The 24,157-nt window shown below is 56.6% G+C and overlaps 1 protein-coding gene and 1 long non-coding RNA gene across 9 annotated transcripts in view; one reads left to right on the top strand and one right to left on the bottom strand.

Moving 5' to 3' along the window:
• Positions 1–1,597: 1,597 nt before the first annotated feature.
• Positions 1,598–20,278, bottom strand: Adam11 (ADAM metallopeptidase domain 11). 8 transcript variants are annotated; one of them, XM_006247380.5, is made up of 27 exons: positions 20,036–20,274; positions 19,377–19,561; positions 11,854–11,930; positions 11,630–11,696; positions 10,476–10,561; positions 10,318–10,393; positions 9,853–9,919; positions 9,722–9,789; positions 9,279–9,353; positions 9,128–9,199; positions 8,805–8,971; positions 8,356–8,440; positions 8,167–8,257; positions 8,003–8,054; positions 7,519–7,618; positions 7,371–7,442; positions 7,175–7,267; positions 6,750–6,830; positions 6,183–6,233; positions 6,017–6,080; positions 5,671–5,770; positions 5,402–5,521; positions 5,134–5,302; positions 4,928–5,042; positions 4,753–4,843; positions 4,167–4,184; positions 1,598–3,682 (listed from the first exon to the last, which is right to left on the bottom strand). In XM_006247380.5, the coding sequence occupies exons 1-27, from the start codon at positions 20,097–20,099 to the stop codon at positions 3,667–3,669; spliced, it is 2,322 nt and encodes a 773-aa protein (XP_006247442.1). In that variant the 5' UTR covers positions 20,100–20,274; the 3' UTR covers positions 1,598–3,666. The 8 variants fall into 8 exon arrangements, with proteins under 8 accessions (XP_006247442.1, XP_006247441.1, XP_017452892.1 ...); XM_006247379.5 differs by having other exon boundaries at positions 1,598–4,184; positions 20,036–20,278; XM_017597403.3 differs by lacking the exon at positions 4,753–4,843 and having other exon boundaries at positions 20,036–20,275.
• The window catches only part of LOC120095185 (uncharacterized), a 31,738-nt gene continuing 27,058 nt past the window's right edge, over positions 19,478–24,157 (top strand). Inside the window, exon 1 of the long non-coding RNA XR_005490470.2 lies at positions 19,478–19,861. This is a non-coding gene — a long non-coding RNA (uncharacterized LOC120095185). The remainder of the gene's footprint in view (positions 19,862–24,157) is intronic.

The following is a 24,157-nucleotide window of genomic DNA, read 5'->3' as shown; positions in this document are numbered from 1 at the left end:
TGTTGAGATGATTCTGTATTGAAATGAGGATAATTTGGGCAGACTGCACTGAGTGAAGTAGTCAATCTTTTCCTGCTTCTTTTAAAATAGGCTGTTAGGGAGATTTAAAATATGTATGTAGCGTGTCCGTGTGGCCCAAAGCGTATCCATCTGGACGGGATAGGCACTGTCTTGATATAGACACTGGGACAAGCTGTAATGGATGTGTAGTTCCTTCAGCTCAACAGTGGATTCAGTGTCTGTGAGGTAGAGAGGGGCTGCCTGAGCCCAGCCTGGATCCTTCCTGGTCATCAGCAACAGGTGACAGGATAGTGGGGACACTGTTAGCCAGAGATGTAACTGGGAGGCACAGCTGTTACAGCTCATGCCTTGGCCAGAAGTCCTGACTGGGGAGTACCGAGTAGTTGAAGGACAGAGAGAGAGGCACAGTATGGTAGGTGATCCAATCAAGACTTTTTAATCTGTATTTTTTTTTCCGTTCTTTGAGACAGGGTTTCACTATGTAGGCCCGACTGACCCGGAACTTACCGTGTAAAGCAGGTGGTGACCCTGCTTGTCTTCCAGAATCGAGTGCCTGTGCCCTCTGCTTGCCCTGGCCATCCATCTGCTGGCTGCCATGCACCCCACTCACTACCTTTGGGGCCAGTGATGGGGACATCAAACAAACGCCGAGGACTGAGAAGGGGTTAAGCAGGGAGACGGGTGATCTGAGAGTCAGGAATCATGGAGAAAGTTAAAAATAGGATGATCCAGCCCAGAGCAAGGAAGCGGGGTGAGCCTGGGCTGTTGGGGGTGACTGACGGGTTTGAGGATGACTTGTGCTTTTCTTCTGTGCACTGAATGGGAAGAAGTTGCCCTGGGACTCCAGAGACACATCACTGAGATCGTCTTTATCCTGGGGGTTTGAGATGGCCAGAGAGCAGAGGACGGGCAGATCGGGAATCTAGGTTGGATGTGACCCCACGCCCTATTTCTGCCTATGAACCCAGATAGCTACAATCTTTGACCAGTTGCCAGTATCTGCATCCCGACTCCTGGTGTTTCTGCTGTTTCTCCCTCTCCCCCAGTTCTACCCTCCAGTCTCCTCTCAGCAGCTCGGCACCTCCCGTGACTTTCCATGCCAACTTCCCCAAACTCCTCCGGAGTAAGAATACAGCAGGAGGCTCCAGGTTCATACTTGGCCTTTTAGCCAGTGATGGCTCCATTTCAGCCCACCGTCACCCTGCCAGGCTCAGTGGAACAAAGGTAAGTGTCAGACAAGTCCCAAGGCTTCTCTGGCTTCATCTAATAACGAAGGCATTGAGTCCTGGTGTCCGTGTGCCCTGGCCCCCTCCTGCCTGCTTCCCCCATCTCTAATTTTGCTTGGTGGAAACCAAGGAGGGTCCGTGTCAGTGTGGGGATTGTGAGGAAGGGAGGATCTAGCCTCCACCCACTGCCTATTTCCTCACTTACTGAGGGAAACCACACCCCTTCCTTCTGCTTCCCCAACTGTCCTAGGTGCACTTGTCATGTCCTCTGCAAGCAAGTTGTCACAACTCCAGAGTCTGGGCAGAGAGGAGTGACTCAGAACGATTACTTACAGAGAAGAGAGACGTGGTGGGTTGGTGTGAGCTCTATGGAAGCCCAGAACGTATCTTTAATCTTTAATGTGGGCCCCGGGCCCTGCCTCCCCACCCCAGCCCAGATGACATATTTACAGGATGCGGAGGGACCCAGGTCCAGGCCAGGTGAATGCAGCCCCCTCCTCTCTTCTTTCCTGGGTGCTGCCAGGTCAGGCCCTGCTAGGGTAGGGCAGGAGGATGCAGGAAGTTGGGGCCCCCGTGGGGACTGGTCACAGGAAGTGTTGTGTTCTTCACCAAGGACACATGTGGTCATGTCCTTGTATGCAGAGGCCTTCACAGTGGTACAGAGGTGTGGATTCACATGTCTGCGCCCAGGTGCACCTGATGGAGGTCTCAAGGTATCCCAGCAACAATGCAAAATCCAGCCTTTCTCCTGTCCTCGGCTAGTGGGGCTGGTGGCCTGAGTCTGTCCTGTTGTCACTAGGACAGTGGCAGCTGGGGCTCAGTGCTGAGGACCCCACTGTGGCCAACACCATCTGGCCATCCCCAAAGCTGCCAATGGGTTGTAGGCTCCAAGGTGCTGCAGGATTGGTTCAGATAAATGAAGCTGTTTTCTCCATTAGCCTTCCTTGAAGAGTCCTCAGACACAAGAGGAACACAAACAGGCAACTCCCTGGCCCTGGGGTGTCCAGAACTCCTACTTAGCCTGAGTGGGGTGTCCCCAAGAAGGGGCTTCCTTTCATTGTGGCTTTCATCCATAAGGGAGCCTGCTCCGTCTTGCCCCGCCAGCTGGCTCTTCGGGCTTGGAGCCAGGTCTTGTCTGCCTCACATAGGGCTGTGAAGGCAGGGCCTGCTGGACTTCGTGGGAGGGCTAAGCAGCTCTACCAGCCTTGGTCCAGCTCTCAGGCTGGGGAGGGCAACAAGGACCAGAGGAGGGCAGACAGGAACATCTGTAAACTTACTACTCAGCCCTAGACTACAGGTGATGAATAAATGTTTTGACGGGGGGTGGGTGGTTGAGGATTTGAGGATTTGAGGATTTTCCTAGTCCTATAACCAACCATCCATGAGCCCTGCCCTTTCCTGATCTCCTGATACATACACATCACAGGCACTAACCCTGGGGCACAGGGCCACCCGTGGTTCTCCCTACTGAGTCCTCCCTGCTAAGACAGCCTGCTCTGGAGTAAGGCAGGCCACATCAGGGGGCACCTTAACCCTGAGACAGCCCCAGAATCACCCTTCTTGTAAGGGAAAGGTGCCATTTTATTTTAGGGACCATATTTTTCTATACCCCCAAATGCATGCACCCTGGCAGGGACAGGATGGTCAGTTCGGAATCAAAGACAGTCTGGGACAGAGAGTCCCATGAGCTAGGCAGTGGGCACAGGACAGGCAGCTTTGGTTTGAATCAGCACTCTGACTTCTACTAAGCTGGGCAGAGGTGGGGCAAGCAGGGCTATCCTGCCCCGGCTGGGTTCCCTGACAGGATTCCAGTTTGGGCCTCCCAGGAAGGGATGTGGGAGGTCTCAAGGCCTCAAGCCCTGGAGGCCCTCATGTAAGTGTCAAAACATCCCTACAACTGCCCCCTGGCCCCAGCAACCCAAGGGCTACATTCATCAGTTAAGGTTAAGGAAAGAGAGAGAGAGAGAGAGAGAGAGAGAGAGAGAGAGAGAGAGAGAATGAATATAGATCAGCCCCTTCCTATGAGGTCCAGGGGAGCCACCACCCTGGTTCCAGCTGCCTGGTTTTGAAGAGGGGTCACCCAGCTGCCCCCACCAGGCACCAACCCAGGCCCCAACGTGAGCTGTGGCAGTCTGTGTTGATGGAAGCTACATTCACAGGGGGAGACGTGTGCAAGGCCAAAGCCGAATGAGGTGGAATGGGGAACTGGGCAGGAAGTCCCTCCTCCAGGCCCCTCTACCCAAGTGGTCTGAAAGGCGGAGGCCATAGTCCCAGCCCCCAACCCCTGCGCAGCCAGGAGTTGAAGGGTTTGGACCTGGAAGACATTTGCATGGTGCCTCCCTCAGTGGCAGGGTGGAGGCAGCCTCGTGGTTCAGGGCCGAGACGGTGGGCGCCAGGCTCGGAGGGAGCAGGGTGGCACTTAGGCCCCTCCGGACCTGGAATGGAGAAGAGGGCATCAGGAGAGGACATGAGACTGGGCTCTGAGGGTGAGCCCTCCAGCTGCCCCCGCTCCTCCCCAGAGGTCCTGGAGGCATCAAGTCACAGGCTGGCCAGGTGGGGGTTCTGGCAGAGGTCAGACAGCGGTGGCATGGTAGACAAAACAGATGGGCAAGACGCAGGGGGAGGCCCCCTCCTAGGGGGAGGGGTTGCGGGGCACAGTTCCAGCGCCCACCCGGCCATGGGACCCGGCGGCGGAAAGGACAGATGAAGGTGAACCAGGGCCCAACAGGCGGGTGGGCAGGAGGAAGGGCCTGAGCAGACAGCGGATTCGCTTTCCCAGGCTGCCTGCAGGGCTGCGGGAACGGATCGGTCCCAGCTCCCGGTCAACAGAATGCAAAGGGACGGATGAAATGGAGACAAGGACAGCGGGAGGGATGACGTGGCCGGCATCACACTGCCCCCTGCTGGGTCGGGTCATACCTTCCGCGACGGATGTTTCTTCAGGAGCCAAGGAGAGGACAGGCAAGAGAGATAGGAAAAGGAATTGTGTGAACCTCCTGTTCTCCAAAATAATGGCCTTCCATCCCAGGGAGACCTGCCCCATAGACAGACCGTAGAGATCTATCCCAGCTTGGTAAAGGGTTCAAATCCTAGTTCCGATACTAAGTCACCTTGTGACCTTGGGCCTCAGGGCTCTTCAAGTGCCCAGTGTGGGGCCTAGACCAGACCCTAATTGCAATGTCCTAGAGTTTTTGGGCTGAATGTGGATAGGAGCTGGGGGACATCTCAGACAAGCCCTAGCCACCTCTCCCCCTGGCAATGCTGGGATGCACTGAGAAGTAAATCTTCAGGAGGTTGAGTCAAGGCTGTTCCCGAAAAGTCTGGCGTTTGGATATGAGCAGGTAGTTCCTTAAAATGTTCAAACAAGACCGTGTGGTCTGGCTTGAATGACCAATGTGTGAGTTCAGGGTGGGCTAACCTGTCAGGGAGGCCATTAGGCTCCAACAGTCTGGGGTGCTGAACCCCTAAGCACCTGGAGGGGATCTAGGGAGCATGTGTCTCTTACTTAAATCCCCAGCCCGTGCCGCCCAGGACGATGGCTGCGACCAGGACAGCCCCGGCGATGGAGCCAATGATGATGTTGGTACCGCTGGGACCTGGGGAGGAGGGCAGGGCTTGGTTGGCAGGGACAAGCATGGAAAACGGGCAATGCAGACGGTGCTGGCCAGTTGCAGCCTCACCTTTGTATCTCTCAGTCTCCCCGGTGGGAGGGGATGTGGGCAGTGGGTTGTGAATACTGCAGTCTTTGCCTGTCCAGTCTGGCTGACAGATACACTTCCCTTCGTTGCTGCAAACCTACAGGTAGGTGAGGCCAGCATGGTTAAGCGAGGCCACTTCCCTATGCAAGCCTCCTCCAGGATGCTCCCCCTGGCCTCCAGACACCCACCCCATGATGGGAGCAGATCCGTCGCTCTCCGCTTCCGGGGCAGGTGCTGAAGTTGAAGGCGGAGGCCGGCAGGCAGCGATGATCCAGGCACAGCATGTTGGGCCCACAGGCTGTGCCGTCCTCCACATAGCTCAGGTCTGAGCCATCAGCTAGCTGCACGTGGCCTCCCCTGGAGAGGTGATATCGCCAGCCTCAATCCCTGTCCTCTAGTCCCCATCACAGTTGTCACTTCATCCCCCGCCCCCCAGCCATGGTCCCCAGACAACACCTGCAGTCCAACTCCTTGCCCTGGTGGTAGAAGGTGACACTGCTGATGTCGCCCCCTAGGTCCCCTAGCCGAGGAGCTCCAGAGATGTTGACACATAGAAGGAAGCCACAGAGCACATCCCTGTTGGGACACATGGGACCACTGAACCCAAATTTCACTGCAGACCCAAGTACCGAGCCTGTTCCTCCCGACTCTGGCCTCACAGACTCTTCCTAGAGCTGCCTTTACCTCTGGAAATTCCCCGACCGTGGAGCTGGGGTGCTACTCACTGCTTGTTGCACTGGACCCAACCAGATCCCTTGCGCCCACAATTTCCACGCTCTGTCCCCTCTACATTCAGCTTCTCGTAGCAGAAACGATCCGCAGCCACTAGACAGACAGAGAGAGAGAGAGAGAGAGAGAGAGAGAGAGAGAGAGAGAGAGAGAGATGGATGAAGCATCACCCCCACAGACCCCAGAATCCTTCTAGGATCTCAGACCTGCACCTCCAAAACTCAGACCTAATCATCCTTGGGCTTGATGCCAAGGTCCTCAGACGCCACACTGGTTGCATGCTCAACCAGAAGTTACCCCAGCCTAACTCTGAGTCTGTTCCCTATACCCAGCTGGACTCACCATGGCCCCATAGGGCTTGGCACTGCCGGTCCCGGGTTTTACAGCGGCCTCCATAGCATCGACCCTGTGACCCATAGAAGACGAAGCATGAAGACACTGAGGGATCCTGGTGGAGATAGGACTGCACTGATTTCGGACGGGAGGACCGCACCCTCATCCCTCATACCTGCTCGTGATCACAGTAGTAACCATCCAGCTTGTGAAGGTTAGGGGGACACTGTAGAGAGAGGGGCTGGCTGAGCAGGGCGGCCCAGAGCTGAGCTGAGGTACCGGGGAAGAATGCAGGGTACCAAAGAGGCCTCGTGTTACAGGGCTCAACCGCATGAAGGACAGGGGCCTGTTTGACTGGTAAGTCTCATAGGCTTTTCCGGGCTTCGGCAGTTTCTGGCATACAATACCCTGGAAGCCTAAGAGCCTAAGATCTAGTTAACCGATACTACGATCCACCTGATCCCTAGAATACACTAGACACTGGTGCCAGGCGGTGGGAGTACCAGCCTCACTACAAATGCTTATTTAATGATTGAAGGAATGGAGCTAGGAGACTCGAAGGACCCCTTTCTCAGAGGGAAGAGCAAACAAACAAACAAAACTGGGGCTGGCTAGCGGCGGCAGGCGCTGTGACCTGCTGCAAAGCAGAGAGGAAACAGAGTAGCCAACTCTTCAGAGCCAAACGTATGAGGGAGGAGGCTGTCTTGCTTTGAGCGTCCACAGGACAGCTGGTTTGGCAGACCTGACTTGAGTCGCCAGTGCAGGTCTCCGCGATGTCACACTCGTTCACCGCTTCTCGGCAGGAGACACCTCGTGGCTCATACTAGGAAAAACATGCACGTATTTCTGAGAGGATAAACATCTCGCCACTGCCCTTCCAGGGTTACTGTCCTGGAACGTGGGTCCCTAGGCCTGTTTCTCATTTTCCGCCCCTCTCCACTCTCAACAGTGAGGGTGACTCCCCCCTATCCCATCCCACCCCACCCCACCTCCGGCCCCGCAGCTCTTAACTCCTCCCTCATTGGCGCTTTCTTCCGGACAAGGCCCGCCCACACATACTCAGCTCCTCCTCATTCCCGCCTCTTGTTCAGGGCGTCCAATCGTTTCTTTGCTTCTTTCCCTCTCCACCCCGCCCTGTCCCCAGTCGCCTGCTGGCTTGGTCCTCACCTTGCAGCGGCGACAGCAGAGCCCGTCGCTGCACATGGCGTCGTGCGTCAGGGTGCATTTCTTGCAGCAGTTGCCCCCGGCTCGGCTGCATTCCTGAGGGTGGCAGGGAAAAGTGGAGAGCCGGGCTAGCCTCTTCCCACTCTGTACTCTCCCTTCCTGGAGGCCACGCGCGAGTCCTGGGCACCGGACCGCTCACCTGCACCGACCCGCAGTCGCACTCCTCCCCGGCCTCCACGAAGCCGTTCCCGCACTCGGGAGGGTCCAGGAGCTGGAGGGAGAGGGGGATGTCAGGAGCCTGGCTGGGACCCTGCCCACTCCTGCTTCCCCGTTCTCCACGCTGGTACCTTGAGGGGCTTGTTGAACAGGCAACTCCCGCCTCCCTCCTGCAGAAACTGGTTGTATTCGTCGATGCTGCAGCGCGAGAACTTGCGGGGCAAATAGAACCTGGACGGGCGTGAGGGGCACTGTGTTGCTGGGGACAGCCCTCCCACGGGAGACTTGGTTACTACTACAATGAGACTGCCCTGTGATTGCACGACAGTCAATCCCAGACTCCCATCCAGGAATGGGTGGAGGACGTTGCTTGCGTTCGCTCCACTAAAACTCGGGACAAAGAGCCCAGTGTTGCAAAGCCTGGGAGGGACGGCGCCTCGCACGAGGCTCAAGTGCCTCCCAGTGGCCAGAGAGCGCGCTGCAGTCTGGCAGTTTTTGGTATCCCAGCGTCCCTGAACTATTTACAGATAACCTTTATTCTTGGTTATCCTGAGTGGTCCCTGACGGCCTCTTCTTACCCCAAACCCTTCCCAAAGTCTGTCTCCAAGAACTCACCCTGTGTCCTCCATGATGCAGCCCAGCCAGATGTCTGGACACTTGCAGTCCCCTAAGAGATTAAAGAACGCCGTGAGACGGGATGGAGGAACACCGCCACCGGTCCCTTCATTTCTTGAGGTGCTGTGTGGGTCTGGGAGGGCTGTGGGTTTCAGGGTTAGTACCTGCTGAGCTCCGGTGTTTGTTCCACATCATGCCCAAGTTCTGCCCTAGCGTCTGGGCCAGGGTCACTGCCATGGCTCCCATGTTGCCATACTAGGGATGGGGAAGATGGGGCGCAGGCTGTCTACATGCTCCCAACAGCCACCGTGTCTTAGCAAGCCTTTGTCTCTGCTGGGACCCTGTGCACTCACCTCGTTTACACCTCCACCCCTGGACAGTGAACAGATACCGCCTACGTAGGCCGCCCCGCTGCTGGTGCTCTGGAAGGTCCGACCCCTAGAAGGGAGAGAGCGGTCAGGATGACGTCACAGGAACCTTCACTCAGCCTGGTGGCCTCAGGCGTCCCCGACCCCTATCTGGGTTCATTCACCCTTAAGCCATAATGAGGTTTTCGGGGCTTTTAATTGGGTTTGCCCATCACTAGAGTACTTCACCACTGAGGAAGGGGTGATGGGAAGTCAAAGAGCACGTCCCCTGCACAGCCCAACGCGCAGAGGATGCCCAGCCGGTGCACGTGGCTGGAAGCAGGTGTCAGGTGCAAGGTGAGCGCCACCTGCAGGCCCCGAAAAGAGGGCCTGGCACAGGCGGTAAGAACTAGCAGCCAGCAAAAGCCGGCAGGGTACACGGTGCGGGAACTCACGAGAAGAGGTGGGTGGCATCACTGGGCTCAGGCAGACCTTCCCGCCGGTAGACCATAAGCCGGGCCAGGGTCTCCAGTAGGTCATCCTGCACCTGGATCTTGTCCCCATCTGCCCACGTCTCCATGGCAACCAGCACAATTCTTGTGTTGAGCTGTTCCTTGTATATCTGGGCCCAGAGAGAAGATGGGGGAGGGGGTTGGAGGGAGGCTGCAATCTATGTTTTCAAGGAGTGGGAGGTCAGCGACTGACAATGACCTATGGATGCCTGGATGTATGGTGGGGGTGAGAAGGAAGGGGAGAGGGGAGTAGGGGTGCTGCTCACCACGTCTGCCAGGTTCACAACAGATTTTGCAAAGTTGCTGGTGAGGACCACAGACTGCCGCATCTGCTCAAACTGTGAGAGAGGTGGGGTAAGAAGGCAAAGCTCCCTGGGACCCCCTCCTCCCAGGGTCCCCCTTACCCCGGGGACTTACCAGCTGGTGGTCGTTGATCACAATCAACTCCACATACTTGGTCTCGCTGTGCACCGTGGGGTGGCCCCTGCGGACCTGGAGGGTGGGTGGGCACTTGGAATCAGTCCCTTCCATGTCTGGACTCATGGGCAAACCATGGGCAGACTTGTGGGGAGGGGGCATCCTGGTCTCCAGTCAGGGATGGTGCCAGCCCTCAACTGGCAGAAAATGCCATCCCTCCCAGCCTGGAAATGAGAGCAGAGGGCATGCAGTATCTGAGGCCCCCCAAATGGGGACCCGGGTAGACGCCGGTATTAGGGAGGAGTTGAGGGGCCCTTTCTGGAAATAGTTCCCTGGCCCCTGGCCTCAGCGCTGAGAGCTCGTTTGCCCAGCCATAGGTGGGGATGTCCTGCCCTGGACCATTCTCTAAGGTCTTGCAGCCCGAGGCTGTGCGGGCCCCGTACCTGCCTTTTCCTTCTTAGCTTGGGCCGGCTGGGGGCAGCAGACTGGGCAGGGACTGCAAACAGGCAGCCTGTGGAGAGCGGGAGGTGAGAGGGGCCTAGCTGTCCAGCCCCGCCCCCTTCCCCTCTCTTACCTGGTTCCCTGCATCCAAAGGGGGCTGGGAGGAGAGGGGTCCGGTAAATGAGGTGGGGAAGGGGTCCCTGCAACGAGGGGATTTAGTTCTTGGGGAGCCAAGCAGATCTGCTCTGAGCCCAGATTGGGGGCAGCTCCTGCCCTTCCCCCACCCCACCCCGGGGTGACCCAGAACTGGCCAGAGCTCCCATGTCGGATCTGATCTCCCAGATGCTCAGATTCCAGGGTCAAGACCTGGGGGCGCCCTGAGAGACAGGGGCAAAGGACACTGGAGCCCAGTGAGAGGTCACTTGGGGGACAGAGGGGACATCGGAGATGGGGGCACAGAAGGCAGGAACCAGAGCTGGGGTCATCCAGGGCAGTGAGGCTGAGGTTACTGGAGGGGAGGAGGCACCACAAGCTGTCAGGGGAAGTCACAGCATGGCCATCAAAAGGGGGGCAGGAAGGCCCTGCAGGCCTTGTTTACCTGTGGGGGTCCCCAAGGCCCAGCCATCTCCTTAGGCTCTACGATGTAAGTCAGGTTGCCATCAGAGAAGACCCCACTGTAGAGAGAGGCGCAGTTCTCCACCATCCTGGACCAGGCACAGGCCCCCCCCAGTGCTGCCTAGTGCCCCCCATACTCACTGCAGCCCCTGGCAGGTAGAGAGTGCAGCAAAGGAGTGTGGGTTGTCACGGAGTTTCCCGTGGTAGTAACAGTGGTCTCCAGCCCCCTGTGGAGTGGGAAAGCTGTGAATAGGACAGCCTGCCCCAACATGGAGGCAGGGAGACAGTACAGGGAGGACTGCAGTCTCAGGAACACCAGGGGCTCTAAGCTGGGGGAGCTCCTAATGCTTTCTGTCACCCATGAGCAAGCTCCCAACACTTTCTGGGCCAGCTTCCTCTACCCCATAAAATGAGGACACTAGGCCACAGCAGCAGCCCCTGGCTATCTGTTGAGGCTGGTAAGAGATCCTAGACTCCTTTGAGACCAACAGCTGGCTCTTACATAGAACCTGCCATACCCCAGGCCCCGCTCCGCACACGCCACCTACAGTGTGTCATTTAACCGGGACCTGCTGTAGACGCACCCCCGCCCCCAACCCTCACGCACAAGTTCACAGGCACATGTGGTCTGCAGCTGAGCAACCGTACATGGGTTCTCCTGACCTGCTCATAGGTCAGAGAGGACCAGCAGCACCCGCCTCTCCCAACCCCGCTTCCTGCAGAATTACTTGTGCTCCAGTTACAGAACAGGCTTGGGGGGTGGGGGGAGCAAGCTATTTATAGACACTCATTCATCTCTGTTCAGGCTCCAGGGCCTCCGGGACTGGGACCCTAGTGTGGCAGGCATCTGGGACTCCCAGAACAAGAGGAGGCATTTTAGTCTGGAGCTGCTGCTTGGGGTGGAGCTCTCGCTTAGGATGTACGAAACCCTGAGTGTGGTCCCCAGCTCTCCCCAAACAAGGGAGGGGTGGCTATCCCTTCCAAAGCTAAGGTGACACAATAAAGACCCTGTTATACCGACATGTAAGTGGGGGAGGGGAGAGTCAGACCTCAGTCTGAAGCTGGGGGGGGTGGGGCTCAGGGTCCCACACCACCCAGTCTATCCTTCCTAACCGCAGGGCCACGGAACCTCAGAAGCAGGGAGGGGTGGGACTGGGCCTTCCGGACCCCTCCACCATCGTCTCTCTGTCCTGTGTTCCGATCTGTCAGTGTTCTGGGGATCAAAGCCCCACCCTTGCACCTGTGGCCGCTGGACAGCACCTCTATCCCTCCTGATCCCTTCGTAAGACACTCACAGTACTGTGTTGCCTTGTCCCCTCACGGCTGAAGTGGCGTTCCACATACTGCGAGGACAGGAGGTGACTGAAACAGCAAAATAGCAGGAAGTGGGGGAGGGGCTGTTGCTCGATGAAGCCAAGTCCTGGTCCCACCCCAGCTAAGAATCCAAGTCCCCCAGTGCCCCCCAGCCAGCCAAGCCCCACTGCCCACTGCCTGCCCTCTGGCTCCAGGCCATACTCACTGGTTTAGCTCCAGGTCCAGAGTGAAGTTTGAGTCGAAGGCTGGGATGACGAAACTCACCTGGGCCAGGTGAACAGGCTGGCATGGGGAAGAGCAGAGAGGAAGTGAGAGTGGGAAACCCCAGAGGAGCCCTGGGGAGGGACAGCCAAGGCCCAGAAGCTGAGGGGACCCCTTTCTTGGGTCCTTGTCCTCTGAGACTCCTTTCCCAGGGACAGCTGTTCAATCTTGGCCACAGCCCACTCACCCCCACCCAGGTCTTGGGCACCCTCTGTTCCCTGACTGCTTTCTGGGTTAGTCTCCTTGAGGGTCAGGGACACAGAGGGGCAGCTTAGCCTGCCCATGGCCTCATGTCAGGCTCAGAGCTGTTGACAGGGCCACCCAGCTTTGGTGGAACAAAAGAAGCCCCTGGATATACCATGGAAAATGGAAGGTCTCAGCTCATGGCTGGACGGGGGAAGGGGAGCAGGCCCCTTGCTACCCAAACACCAATCTACACAGAAGGACTTGGGCTTCCAGACACATGGGAACTGACCACTGCAGCCCTAATGCTGGGCACGGGTAGGTGCCACCCTGACAGGAAAGTAGGGTTCTCACACCCCCAATCCACTGCCCTCTGCCTACCCAAAGCAGCTCATCTTTAATATTTCAATCCAACGGTTAATTTTTAAACACGGAAGTTTTCCTGATAAATTTTTCAAAGGGGCATATGCACCGGGACTGGGAGGCTCCAAGTTGCTATGGCAATGGACTAGGCCTGAGCAAGATGGCTGCCCTCTCTGCCTGGATGCCCAGCCGCCTGGCAGGTGGGGTTGGGGGTGGGAGAAGAGAGACATCAAAGGCTGGAGGGTACGTTTCACCTCTCCACCCCCAGAGAAGGGCAGCAGAACTTGGGCTAAGGGCAGGGGGGCTGGCCTAAGTCACAACCACTTTAAGGACACACCTGGAGCCCAACCGCCACCATCCAAATGCTGGCAATTAAATCTTTGGTCTTCCAAGGCAAGCACAGGAAATGTCTGGGGCTGAATTCAGGGGCTGGAGTCTTGCCCCTACCCCATCTATTTAGGACGACAGACCTCCAGATGCCTTCTGGCTGCTCTGCCTTCCGGTTACTATTGGTGTCTATGATCTGGCTGGCTGACTATTCTCCGGTGTTAGAGGGCACCTTGCAGGAAGAGACCTTCCTTGCAGGAAGACACTCAGGTCAACGGGTCTCAGAGCCCATGCCTAGTTGAGTCCTCTCCCACCTAACCATAACTAATTCTTTCTGAGCACTGCTCAGCGCTCCTGTAGTGGTCGGAATTAACTCTTTATGAGCACGGCCATATCTGGTCTCTCCAACCAGCCTGTGGCACAGCTGTTCTGCCCTCCCCTGACAGACACAATCAAAACAAAGAGACACAAGCTGGTCTGCACAAGACCACACAGGTCAGAGGTCAATGCCTGCAATCCCAGAAGGATGAGGCAGGAGGATCATGAGTTCTAGACTAGCCTCACCTCTACAGTTCCACACTGTCTTGGCTGCTGAGATCTTTACCCCCAAACGGAAAGGAGAGAAAATAAAAAGTAGAGGCTGATATTCAACCCCAGGGAATATACTTCCAAGCCCTTTTTTTTTTTTTCTTTCTGGAAAGTCGACAAGAATGGAAATCAGCCTAGGGCCATGGGAGCCTCGGGGGAGACAGACAGTGTGGAACCTAAGGCCAAGGCCTATAAAGGCAGACTTGTGAGCCCCAAGGACATAGACTCACCCCATCCCATGCTGTCTGAGGTTCCAAGCTCCACCCTAAGCCCCCAGAGCATCGATCAGGCTCAGAATAGAACACCAAGGGCAGCAAGTCCGCCCCCCCCCCCCCGGCAACCCCCAACCTGTCCAAGTCTGCTGCACCCTCCACCTCCCCATGCCTGGCCTGGCTCTGGTCCTCTCTCCTTCAGTTCTGCCCCGGCACCTCCGTTCTTCCTACCTCAGGACTGCTCCTGTTTGTCCGTCTGTCCCTGTGCTGGCTGCTCGGGAAAGCAGCTTTCTAGGCCCCTTCCTTTGATCCTGTTCTAAGTTGTGCAACCTTAGGGCTGACGCAGAAGCCTCCGTGAGCCCCAGATTTTCCTTCTGACGAATGTAAGTTGAGTGCACAAGGCTGGGAGGATTCTGCAAGGGCCACACTGACCCATTCTCGGGGAAGCAGGGGCAGATGGATAGCAACAAGGGACATAGTAGGGCTCTCTTTCTCCATTCCCTGCAGCCACTGAAGCTCAGCTTTGGGACACACCACCCTTTTCCAAGGGACACGGGCTCAGCCCAGAGAAGACCAGCTGGCCTGGGCGGTAGAGCAGGGAGGAGGGGACGGTGTGTGGTGGGCAGACTTATGGGACTCTGTACAAGGTGGCAGGAGATAGTTGAGAATTCAGGCAGTGAGGCCCAACTGTCCACTGTCAGAGGGGAACCAGATGAAGTAAGCCCAGCCCTATCCCAGGCATTGGGCTGCTGGCTCCAGAGCCTGCAAGTCGCAGTCAAGCTTTGTCTAGTGTTCTACCAAAGTCAATAGCTCTCCTTGCCAGGCCTGGCCCACTGTCTCTGCACCAGCCCCAGCCCTGTCTCCTCCCGTTAACCTCCTAGGTCCCTAGGGCCCTCCAGACCCGAGGTCACAGCAATGGGCCACCTCAGCCTATGCCCCAGCTCAGCACTGCTCAGGACTGTTTGACATGACCCCATGGCCTGAGCTTGCCTCTTACTTCTTGGCCACCTTGGCTCTTAGATGCCCTGTTCATTTGATCTCAACCTGCTCCAGGCTGGCAAGTCCTCAGGGAGCGACACCAGGTGGTGGCAGGCCCAGGGTCATGCTGGGGAGGTGCCAGGCCAAGTCTCTCTCCTGGGCTGGAGGACGCTTCTGCATGTCAGCTGTGGTACCTGGCAGGTGACTGCCTCTCCACCCGACTCTCCGGTGACTGGCAGGTCCTCCCCGCCTCCAGGCACCTGCCCGTGCCTCATTTTCTTTCTCTCACTTTCTCCATGCCCCTCGTAGGGCCTAACCAGCTCACAGGGCACAGAGAAAGACGGAGGCTTCAGACCTAGCATCTCAAAGGTAGGAAAGGCTGCTAAAGATCACCAGAGTTCCAGGTTGCCCCGGAAAACTGGAGTGGCAGATCGCTGCTCCCCACAACCTCCAGGCACTGCCCCGCAAGTACTCTGAACCCCATCCTGACTAGGCCTCATCTGCAGAGCCAATCCCTGCCAGTCCCCAGAAGGCTCAGCTCACTCACAGATCTCAAACTGAGTGTCCAGTCTTCATACACACACCACGTACACACACACACACACACACACACACACACACACACACTCACAAATATACACATACATACACAAACATGCTCACATGCACATGCACACTACATACAGACACACACACATACACTTACAAACATACACATACAAATATACTCACATACACAATCATGGGCCCCCATATAGCTATATGCACGTATACACTCACAAACATACACATACAAACATGCTCACACACATAATCATGGACCAGATATAGCTATATGCACACATACAAACATACATACACATACAAACATGCACACACACATAGTCACAGACACACATATAGATAGATACACACATACACTCTCAAACACATACATACATATACAAGCATGCTCACACACACATAAACACACACCACATACAGACATGCATGTATACACTCACACACGTGCAATCACTAATTCACCTTTTAATGACCTTTAATCATTTGGGGCAAGGGCTATCGACGCCTTTCTCCCCCTCTAAGTACTCAGCAGTCTTCAGGGTGGAAGGGCAGTACAAGACCCGAGGAGCCATTCACCCCACCTCAGTTTTCCTACTGCTAAAATGGGTGTCATGAGCGTGGTCTGAAGCTCTCAACTCGGCGCACCATTAATTCAGGGTCAGTCATCACAACACGATGAAGCCAAACAGGACTTTGAGGGTAAAATACCTCCTCAGTTTAACTCCTGTGGCTGGGGACATGAATGGGAGCTTGGTGCTCCAGATCTGAGCGGAGCGATTTATTTACCTGCAAGGGTCTCCCTTCACTCTCTCTGCTTGCAGAGAGCTTGGGGCTGGGTGATAGGAAATGGATAGAAGCCAAAGAGGCGGGGGCCTTGTCCGGGAGCCCCCTCATTCAGCAGCAACCCCCCCTTCCACCCAGCAGACACCAGCAAGGTGGACAGGCTCCATTCATCAACAGGGCATCGGCCACGGACAAGGAGAACAGGTGCGTGACTTCCAGTGATTGGGTTTGACCTAAATTTTTGAGGACAGAATCACCTCCTTACAGGGTCATCAGTCCCTCTGGGGACAGACTCTGGACAGCTGGGCTCCTCGAGGCAGCCAGGAGGGTGCTGGGTAAGGCCAGACCCACAGGCCAGAGTCTTGTGGGAAGACTGCAGATGTCACGATGCTCCCCTTAAATTCCCACCTGGAGCTGGACAGGTAACCCCCAAATGCCCTGTCCTTGGCTTCCAGCCACTCCTCTCCAGGGAGCCCCTCCTCCCCAAGTCCCACACAGAGCTGTATTGCTGCTTTGCCATAGCAGCAAATCACAAGGCATGGCCTTGTCCCTGGTGCTGGGGGGAGGTGGGCAGGCTGGGTCCCTGACCTTGCTGTTTCCTGTGTGCGTCTCGAGTGGGTTGGGATTTTAATCATTTGCCCGTGGATCCTGTGCAAAACACTGCCCAGCAGTTACATCTCTGGTAGCCTGGCTCAGGTGAGTTGTCTGCAGACCTGGGACCCTGGGTCCCGACTTGGCTTGCTGCCCAAGCCTTAGTTCCCTTCGGCTCTGAAGCGTCTGGGTTTCTGAGGGCCAGGCAAGATCCACACAGCGGGTTCCTGGGCCCATGGACTCAGGCAGTTGGCTTACTTTGCCCGGATGCACTTACGCAGTGGATGCCAACTGAACTGTGCCCCACGGCATCCTGTCTTCCTCCCTGAGCTGCAGGCTCTCTGAGACCTTGGCTTCTGGGTTCTCTCACTTCCCCAGACCACAGGCCCCATCCCCTTCCAAATAAGAGAAGTGGGAGCCTCGGTAGGAAGAGCCACATTTGAGAGACGGAAACAGAAGCGTCGGCTTCTGGAGTCCTGACGAAAACAATGTCAACCCAGGCATGGCACAGCCGAGGAGGTCTGCCCCAACAAGGGGCACTGGTGACATCTGGGTCCAGTTCCTGTCCCAGCCCCGCCTTCCCCAAAAGGAGCCCAGCACATGAAGCCTTTTCCCACTGCTGTCACCTAGAGAGGGCATCATAACCCCTAGTTTAAGAATCAGGCTCAGATAAGACTCAGAAAGGGGACCAGCCTCCAGCCAGGACAGGTTCCCTGCGGCTGGCACAGGTTTCTATCCTTCCGCATCACCAGGGATGCTGGTCACTGAGGCCCAGTATGCAGTGCCGTGACCCCTGGGACAGGGTCTGGGCAGAGGCAGAACACTGCCTGCAGAGTCCTGCAGCTCCATCTGTACCGGCTCCATCGGTCCTCAACTTCTGAGCCTGGGAAGCAGGGTCAGGCGTGTGTGCTGGGGGCAGGGACAGGGGTCGGGGTGAGTCAGGGCCCGGTTCAGTCGGGGGAATTCTTGGACATGCATTGGTCTCTTCGTTCTCCCATCCTTGTGACTTGGGGAGAGTTGGAGATAATGTCCCTCGGGCCTAAATTTCTAAACCACTAGAGGCAGAATAGTCCAGTGGAAAGTGCTGTAGGTTTAGGGAACGCTATTCCTAACAGCAGCTTAAGGTCTATTAACTTTGGGCAAGTGGCTTAGCCTCTCTGGGTCTGAGCTGACTGATCTGCAGAGGGGCAGGTGGAGGTATCTACCTCGTGGAAAGAAAGGGATGTAAAATGGACACTGAGTGCCCGGCCCAAAGCAGCCCCAGAGCCTTGGCAGCCGGACCTGAGGGATGGGGACACCAGTTGGGGGTGGGGGACGACAAGTGATTCTACTGGGGAGGATGCGTGAGGGTCCCTAAGGGGTCTCAGGCCCAGAGAAACCTTCACCGGAGACAACAATTACCCCACACACGTCAACACATTCACCCAAAAGGACAACATCCAAAGAGCCCAGCTCAACCCTATTGGGCTTCGCCCTCAGCCCAGGCCTGCTGTCCTGAGGAAGAGCTAGTGGACGTCACAGCCTACCCAGCTGGAGCCCCCACTTCTCATCCCTCATGCCTCGACCCCGCAGTATGTACATCCCGTAAGGCTCAAGCCAGAGTCCTGGTGGTCAGGAGGGTCAAGTGCACTGTGGAGTACGCAGTTCATAGAAAGCTACGCTAGGAACCATAGCACAACCAGGATACTCCACCCCTGGGCCTGGGACATCCCCCAAGGCTCATTCAGCTGCCTCCCTGGGTGCCGGAGTGGGCACTGAAGTTGGCCTCTACCCCCAACCCCCTACCCCTGCAGCAGCTGCCAACTCAGGACCATTAGCCCCCTCCCCTCCCTCCTCAACACAGCCCTGAGTGATGGCCCATCCATTATGCATGGGATATGAACCACTTCCATTCTCAACTCTTCCCCATCCTGAGCCACCCAACTACCTCTCCTCCCCCCTCCCCCTTAAGGGCTTTTAACCAAGTACATTAGGCAGGGCCAGACGCCAGTCTCCTCTCTTCCTCTCCTCCCTCTACCCAGCCCAATTTACCTCCCACCACTCCCAGCTGCCCCAAACTTCTCAGACTTGGCTCTGCCCCTCCCTCGAATCTCTCGACACCTCCTATTTCTACCAGGCAGGCTTTCGGTGTACAGCCCTCGGCCACCCCTGTTGGCCTGGCTAACTTTCGGCTTCAAACTCCTGAAGAGCTAAGGCCCGCCGAACGACTGTTCCATCCGGATGGTTATTATTCACATGATATTAATTAATTATTAATTGCATTTGAGCTCCTTCATTCCTAACCTTCCTCTGGGAGGCAGGGGCCCAGCAGCTTGAAAGGGACAGGGCACGGGTAGAGCCGCCGGCAATTTGCAGATGAATCCTGGGCCTCAGGTCATTCTGTTAAGACCCCAGCTTCAGCTAAGACAAGAAGAATACGCTTGTGCGTGCACAGTGGGAAACTGAGGCAGGAGTAAACATCATGCTGTTCCAAGAAAGTCCACTGAGGGGTAGCTTTGGTGGGACATCAGAGCATGAATCCCTGACTGCATGGTGTTGTCCTGCCCCCACAAGACCTGTTTTAGGCAGAACCACCGTTTCTGGTGGGCAGTGGGGACTGGTTGAAGTATGACCCCCAAGGAAACTAAAACCTGGGCAGCCTAGTGTCTACTGATGTGCAGGGCAGGGGGTTTCCACAGTGATGGGAGAGGCCCAGAGCTGGAGAGTCCCGGTGTCCCCACTATTGGGCTCCAGTCCCACCTGATGGCCCATTGCGTGGTAAGGAAAGCTGCAAGTCTGCAGCCTCAGCGGGTGGCACCGAACCCTGGCCACTTGGTGAACTGTTGTGGGCTGTGAGGCCTGCTCCAGCCCCCTGACCTCACCACCCAGCCCCACTCACCGTCCCCCTGGGTGGATCCTGGCGGACCCTGGTGTCCAACTGTGGCTTTCGGACCTCTCCCCCGGAGCTCTCCCTTACCAGCCGGCTGGGCTCTGTGACCTCAGGGCCCTCTGGACTCTCCGGGCTCCCCATATGGGCTGAGCTCCTCCAGTGCAGAGCTCCACTGGGACCCAGGGCCCCAAGACCTGAGGAGACAAGGCCATAGCTGCAGGCAGATGCCCTCCATGGGGCAGGAGACTTGGGATGGGGGGGTGGAGGGGACACGCTCCAGCCCCCACTCGATCGCGGCCCTTGGAGCCCAGTGGGCATATGGGTGGGAGGATCTGGCTGCCTTGCTGAGGGAAGAACCCCACGGGGAGGGGGCCGAGAGCTTCCTTCTGCCCAACAGTCACGACTGCCCCCCCCCCCCAAGCCCGCAGAGACCTGCAGAGTCCGCCGGCCAGCTGCAGGGGATGGCCGCCGTAGGGCCGGCCGGATCCGGACAGGTGGGTGGAAGCACCTTCCCTTCTCTCCCATTCCCCTACCCTCCCGAGCTCGGGACCGGCTGTCACTCGGAGCACTGCAGGAAAATGTGGCTGCAGCAGTAACCGCTGCAAAAGCCCAGCGCGCGGACCGGCCAGGGGCGCGGGGGCAGGGGCCAGGCTGTCGGGGTCACTCACCGGGCGGGGGGAGCAGCGGCAACAGCAGCAGAGCCGCGATCGCCCAGCGCCGCAGCCGCCTCATGGTTCGCTCATAATCCTCCGGGTCCGGGGGCTGCGGCTGCGAGCGGCGCGGGGAGGGAGGGAGGGAAAAAGGGAGGGAGGAGGGCGGGGGCGGGCGACGCCGGCGGCGAGCGGGGCGGGCGCGCGGGCCGGGCGGGGGTCGCGAGTGAGCGGCGCGGGGCTCAGTGCGCTCTGGCCGCGGCCATCCCGGCGGGGTGGCGGGGCCGGGTTAAGAGGAGAGCGGCAAGCACGTGAGCTTTGGGCCCGCCCCCCGCCCCCTAGCCGGGGCCGGGGCCACCGCTGCTGTAGGACAAAAGGGGCACCGCCTGAGACCCCTCTCCCGGCGGCACTACCTTGGCAGGTGCGCCCATCCTGCGACCCCTCCGCAGCCACATCTTTGCATAAGGAGCTGCAACCCAGAGACTGGCAGGTGGAGGGTGTCAGGGTGAAGAGGTCCCTGAGGTCTGACACAGTGATGTCCCATCTGGGAAATTGGGTGCAGAAAGTGGGGTGGCTGATGGCCCTAGCTGACCTCTAGGACTTAGTACTCTTGAATGGACTCCCCCAAACACGAGGCCTCTGCTGGTGGAAGGTTGTGGCACTTGGGGAGGTAGGGCACAGTGTCTCGGAGGGCAGAGGTCCTGTTGAATACCAACACACACACACACACACACACACACACACACACACACACACACACACACACAGAGAGAGAGAGAGAGAGAGAGAGAGAGAGAGAGAGAGAGAGAGAGAGAGAGCGCCATACCACCCCACACTCCTCCTCAGTGCTTCTCCCAGGATCCTTAGATTATCCATGGCAGAAGTGGTCACTTCAACCCTCCTGCACTAGGGGTCCAAACCCTATTTCCCAGGCTGCTTTCTCTTGACAAAGAGGTCCCTGCCTCCCTTTCAAGGCTCCTGAGTTCCTCGTGGGGCATCCCAGTCTTTCTCCCTAAACCAAACACAAACTACTCGGGTCGTTTATATAAGGCCAACATGTCCCATTTCTTACCCACCTCCAAATCGTAAGTGGCAGAAGTTCCACAGAGCCCTCCAGATGTGTCTATGGTCAGAAATGTGTGTGACCCCAAGCCTAGTTTCCCCAGTCAACCCTTCAACCCAGTTCCTAGGCTTCTTGGGACTGATAGACCTAGATTTTTGACCTCTTGGAGAGGTCCTAAGTCCCCAAGACCTAATTGTGATGTCCCCGAGCATGTGGAGCATGGCACAGGTCCCCACCTCTGGTCGGTGATGCCTGCTCTGGGGACTGAGCATATATGGCCATGTGACAACAGCGAGGCCCCACCCTGACCTCCCAAGACCACAGCGGGTTTTTTTTTTTTCCTTATACCAATACTTTGGAACCATGGGTCACTGAGTGGATGCAGGGAACCCCTTCCTGGGTCCTCTGCTCCCTCAGGGCCTTTGCTGGGTACTGGGGAGCTGCCTCTAGCTTGTGACAGCACCCCCACCCCCAGCTCTATTTTAGGCCCCGGAGAGGTGAGAAGGCGATTTGATTTCCCGGGAGGTGCTGACATCAACGTTGGGAATGAGGTGACTTCCCCCCATCCCCAACCACCTGCCACTCCAGCCAGCCCCAGATGCTCAGCGAAACCAAGTGAATTCTTCCTTCGCTCTGGAACCATCTTGAAGACCTCCGGGATGCTTGGGTGAAGGGGCTTCTGGTATGAAGCATCCCCCCACCCCTGGTATTCCCTTGAGACTTAGTTTCTCAGGAGGGCAAGACCGTGTTCCCCATTTTACAGAACTCTATGTCCCCCAGCTGATAAACGAGAGGCCCCATTGCTCACTGGTCAGATCTGTCCTCAACCTCTGCCTCTCTAGGACCAGAGGTGACGTCTACATCTGATTCCTAAACTTCTAAGCCTCTTGGTATTCCAGATCTCGGGGTGACTGTCCACCCCACCATTCTGTGTTAGGTACCTCGACCTCTGGTAAGCCCTGACCAGGTGTGCCTTCAGACAGGCAAGATGGGGCCTTTTCACAGTGGACGGCCCTGGGGTCAGAATCTGGGTCTCTCTATGTATCTAGCCTTAATCCAAGGTCCAGAACCTAAACTTCTACAGTCTCTGTGACTGATACCTTTGCTTCTCCTGGGGATACTTTTCCTTGTCGTGAGTGGCTTTTTCTTTTTTGCTGGTGGCCCCCTAAGACCAGTTTGGGTTCAGTTGCGTGATTCCCTGGCCCCCATAACATTCACTCATCTCTTTGGGTCCTAGCTCTGTGCAGATCCAGCTGGACTTCTTGACTGTCCTATGACTGCATCTCACTTCCCAGGGGAAGGATCCACACCTATCTTGAACCCTCTCAGCTCCACTACAAGGTCCCTGGCCAGCCACGCTGGCTTGGCCTTCCCCGCTCCGCCTCCCTTCTCATGGGTCAGGAGCTGTGTCTTCCAGTTGGTGGCCCTCCTGTTGGGAACGTCACAAGAATAGGACTGTCTCCCTCATTAGACGGGCTCCAGAGGTTGCTGCTTTCTTGGGTTGGTGCTTGCCTGTGCTCCCCTTAGAGGTCGCCTGTGGCATTCCTTACCACAGTGCCGTAGCTATGGCCTGACCCTTTGGCCTCTGCGCAGCCCAGGAGTCCCCTGGTCAGTACCTTTTCTGTTCACTTAGGGTTTTCTTTTGCCTTATCAGAGGGAGAGTTCTACCCTCCCTCAGGACCCTCACCACCAGGAGGCCTGAGGCCCCTTCTTCCTGGTGCTCTTTCTGTCCTTTAGCTAATTCTCTCCAAGTTTTCCTGCTAAAGGGCCAAGCTGGCTGAGTAAAGGGCCCAGATCTTGCTTTGGTAACTCCAGATAATGGGGATGGGGAGGGTTGTCCTGGGCATGTGACATCCAGGGACTGTTGTTGGTGAAGCTACTCAATCCTGGTTCCCAGTCTGAGGCCTAATATCACAGACTGGGTCTGTCCAGGTGGCAGAAAAATGCAGTGGACAAGAATAGCCTTGAGATTTAGTTAATTTATTTAAATACTGTGAGTTCTAGCCTCGCCAGGACTATATAGGGAGACCTGTCTTAAACAAGCAAACAGACTGACCGACTGACTGACTGACTGACCAACTGACCGACCAACTGACCAACCAACCAAACAAACAAACAAACCCACAAACAAGTTAGAGTCAGGCATGGTGGTAAATGACTTTAGTCCCAGCACTCAAGAGGCAGAGACAGATCTCTGGCAAGCTCCAGGACAGCCAATGCCACACACATAGTGAGCCCCTTTCTACAAGCAAACAAACAAACAAACAGACAAACAAAACAAAAACAAAAAAGAAAGGTCTTGAGCTCTAGATTGGGGTCAACCTTGATTCCCTCATTTATTGCACATTTGTCCCTTTTCTGAGCCTGTCTCTTAGGCTGCAGGGAAGGATCGACAGTGGCTGAACTTCATGCATTTACAGAGACTGATGCGCAGAGAGGTTCCAGCGACTGAAGCAGCAATAAAGGTGCGAGGAGGAAGCAGCCCCTTGGACCTCGCTGAGGATGGTCAGGAGGGCAGATCCCAGGGCCTCTCTATAACCAGCGAGTGTGGCTAGGAAGGATGTGCTATGCTCTTGTGTAGGAAGTCATCTGATTCATCTCAGGGCAGGCCAGTGCAGACTGCTCCTCTCATGAGAATAGCTTCCCCAAGCTTCCCACTCCTGTGCTCTCCTTCCAGTAGCCCTCCAGGAGTCCCTGCACCTCTCAGGCCTTGCCCAGGGAGAAAACAGCTAGACTTGGGTACCAGGATCCCAGACGCTGCAGCCTTTGAGGGACTTGTGGGATGTAGAAGTCGGTCTCAAGGCTCAACTACTTCTCCTTTTCCATGTAGAGATCTTCCCGGAGACGGGAGGGGTAACATTAGTAGGGCCTGAGGACAAGTGTCACATGCCCTTTAGCAACCCCAACCATAGGTTTACTTACATTTCATTTTGAGACAATCTCATCTCAAATATCCTTGGCTGCCGTCACACTTGCTATGTAGCTGCCGACGACCCAGAACCTGCACCTTCTGAAGGCTGGGATTACTGGTGTACACCAGTTTATGTAGTGCTGGGGCTTGAACCCGTGGCTTTGTG

This window comes from Rattus norvegicus, chromosome 10, assembly GCF_036323735.1.
Source record: "Rattus norvegicus strain BN/NHsdMcwi chromosome 10, GRCr8, whole genome shotgun sequence".
Lineage (NCBI taxonomy): Eukaryota > Metazoa > Chordata > Mammalia > Rodentia > Muridae > Rattus > Rattus norvegicus.
Note: the sequence above shows the minus strand (reverse complement) of the source record. Positions and strands in the feature narration are given on the sequence as shown.

What these genes read in the sequence shown, in the direction of transcription:
- Adam11 (XM_017597402.3), bottom strand. Translation starts at nt 20,099, where the DNA reads ATGAGGCGGCTGCGGCGCTGGGCGATCGCGGCTCTGCTGCTGTTGCCG. An exon ending in GGCAAGGAGTTGGACTGCAG is followed by an intron (nt 5,303 to 5,401) that starts GTGTTGTCTGGG and finishes TCACCTCTCCAG; the next exon opens with GGGAGGCCACGTGCAGCTAG. An exon ending in GGAGACTGAGAGATACAAAG is followed by an intron (nt 4,185 to 4,927) that starts GTGAGGCTGCAA and finishes TGGCTCCTGAAG; the next exon opens with AAACATCCGTCGCGGAAGGT.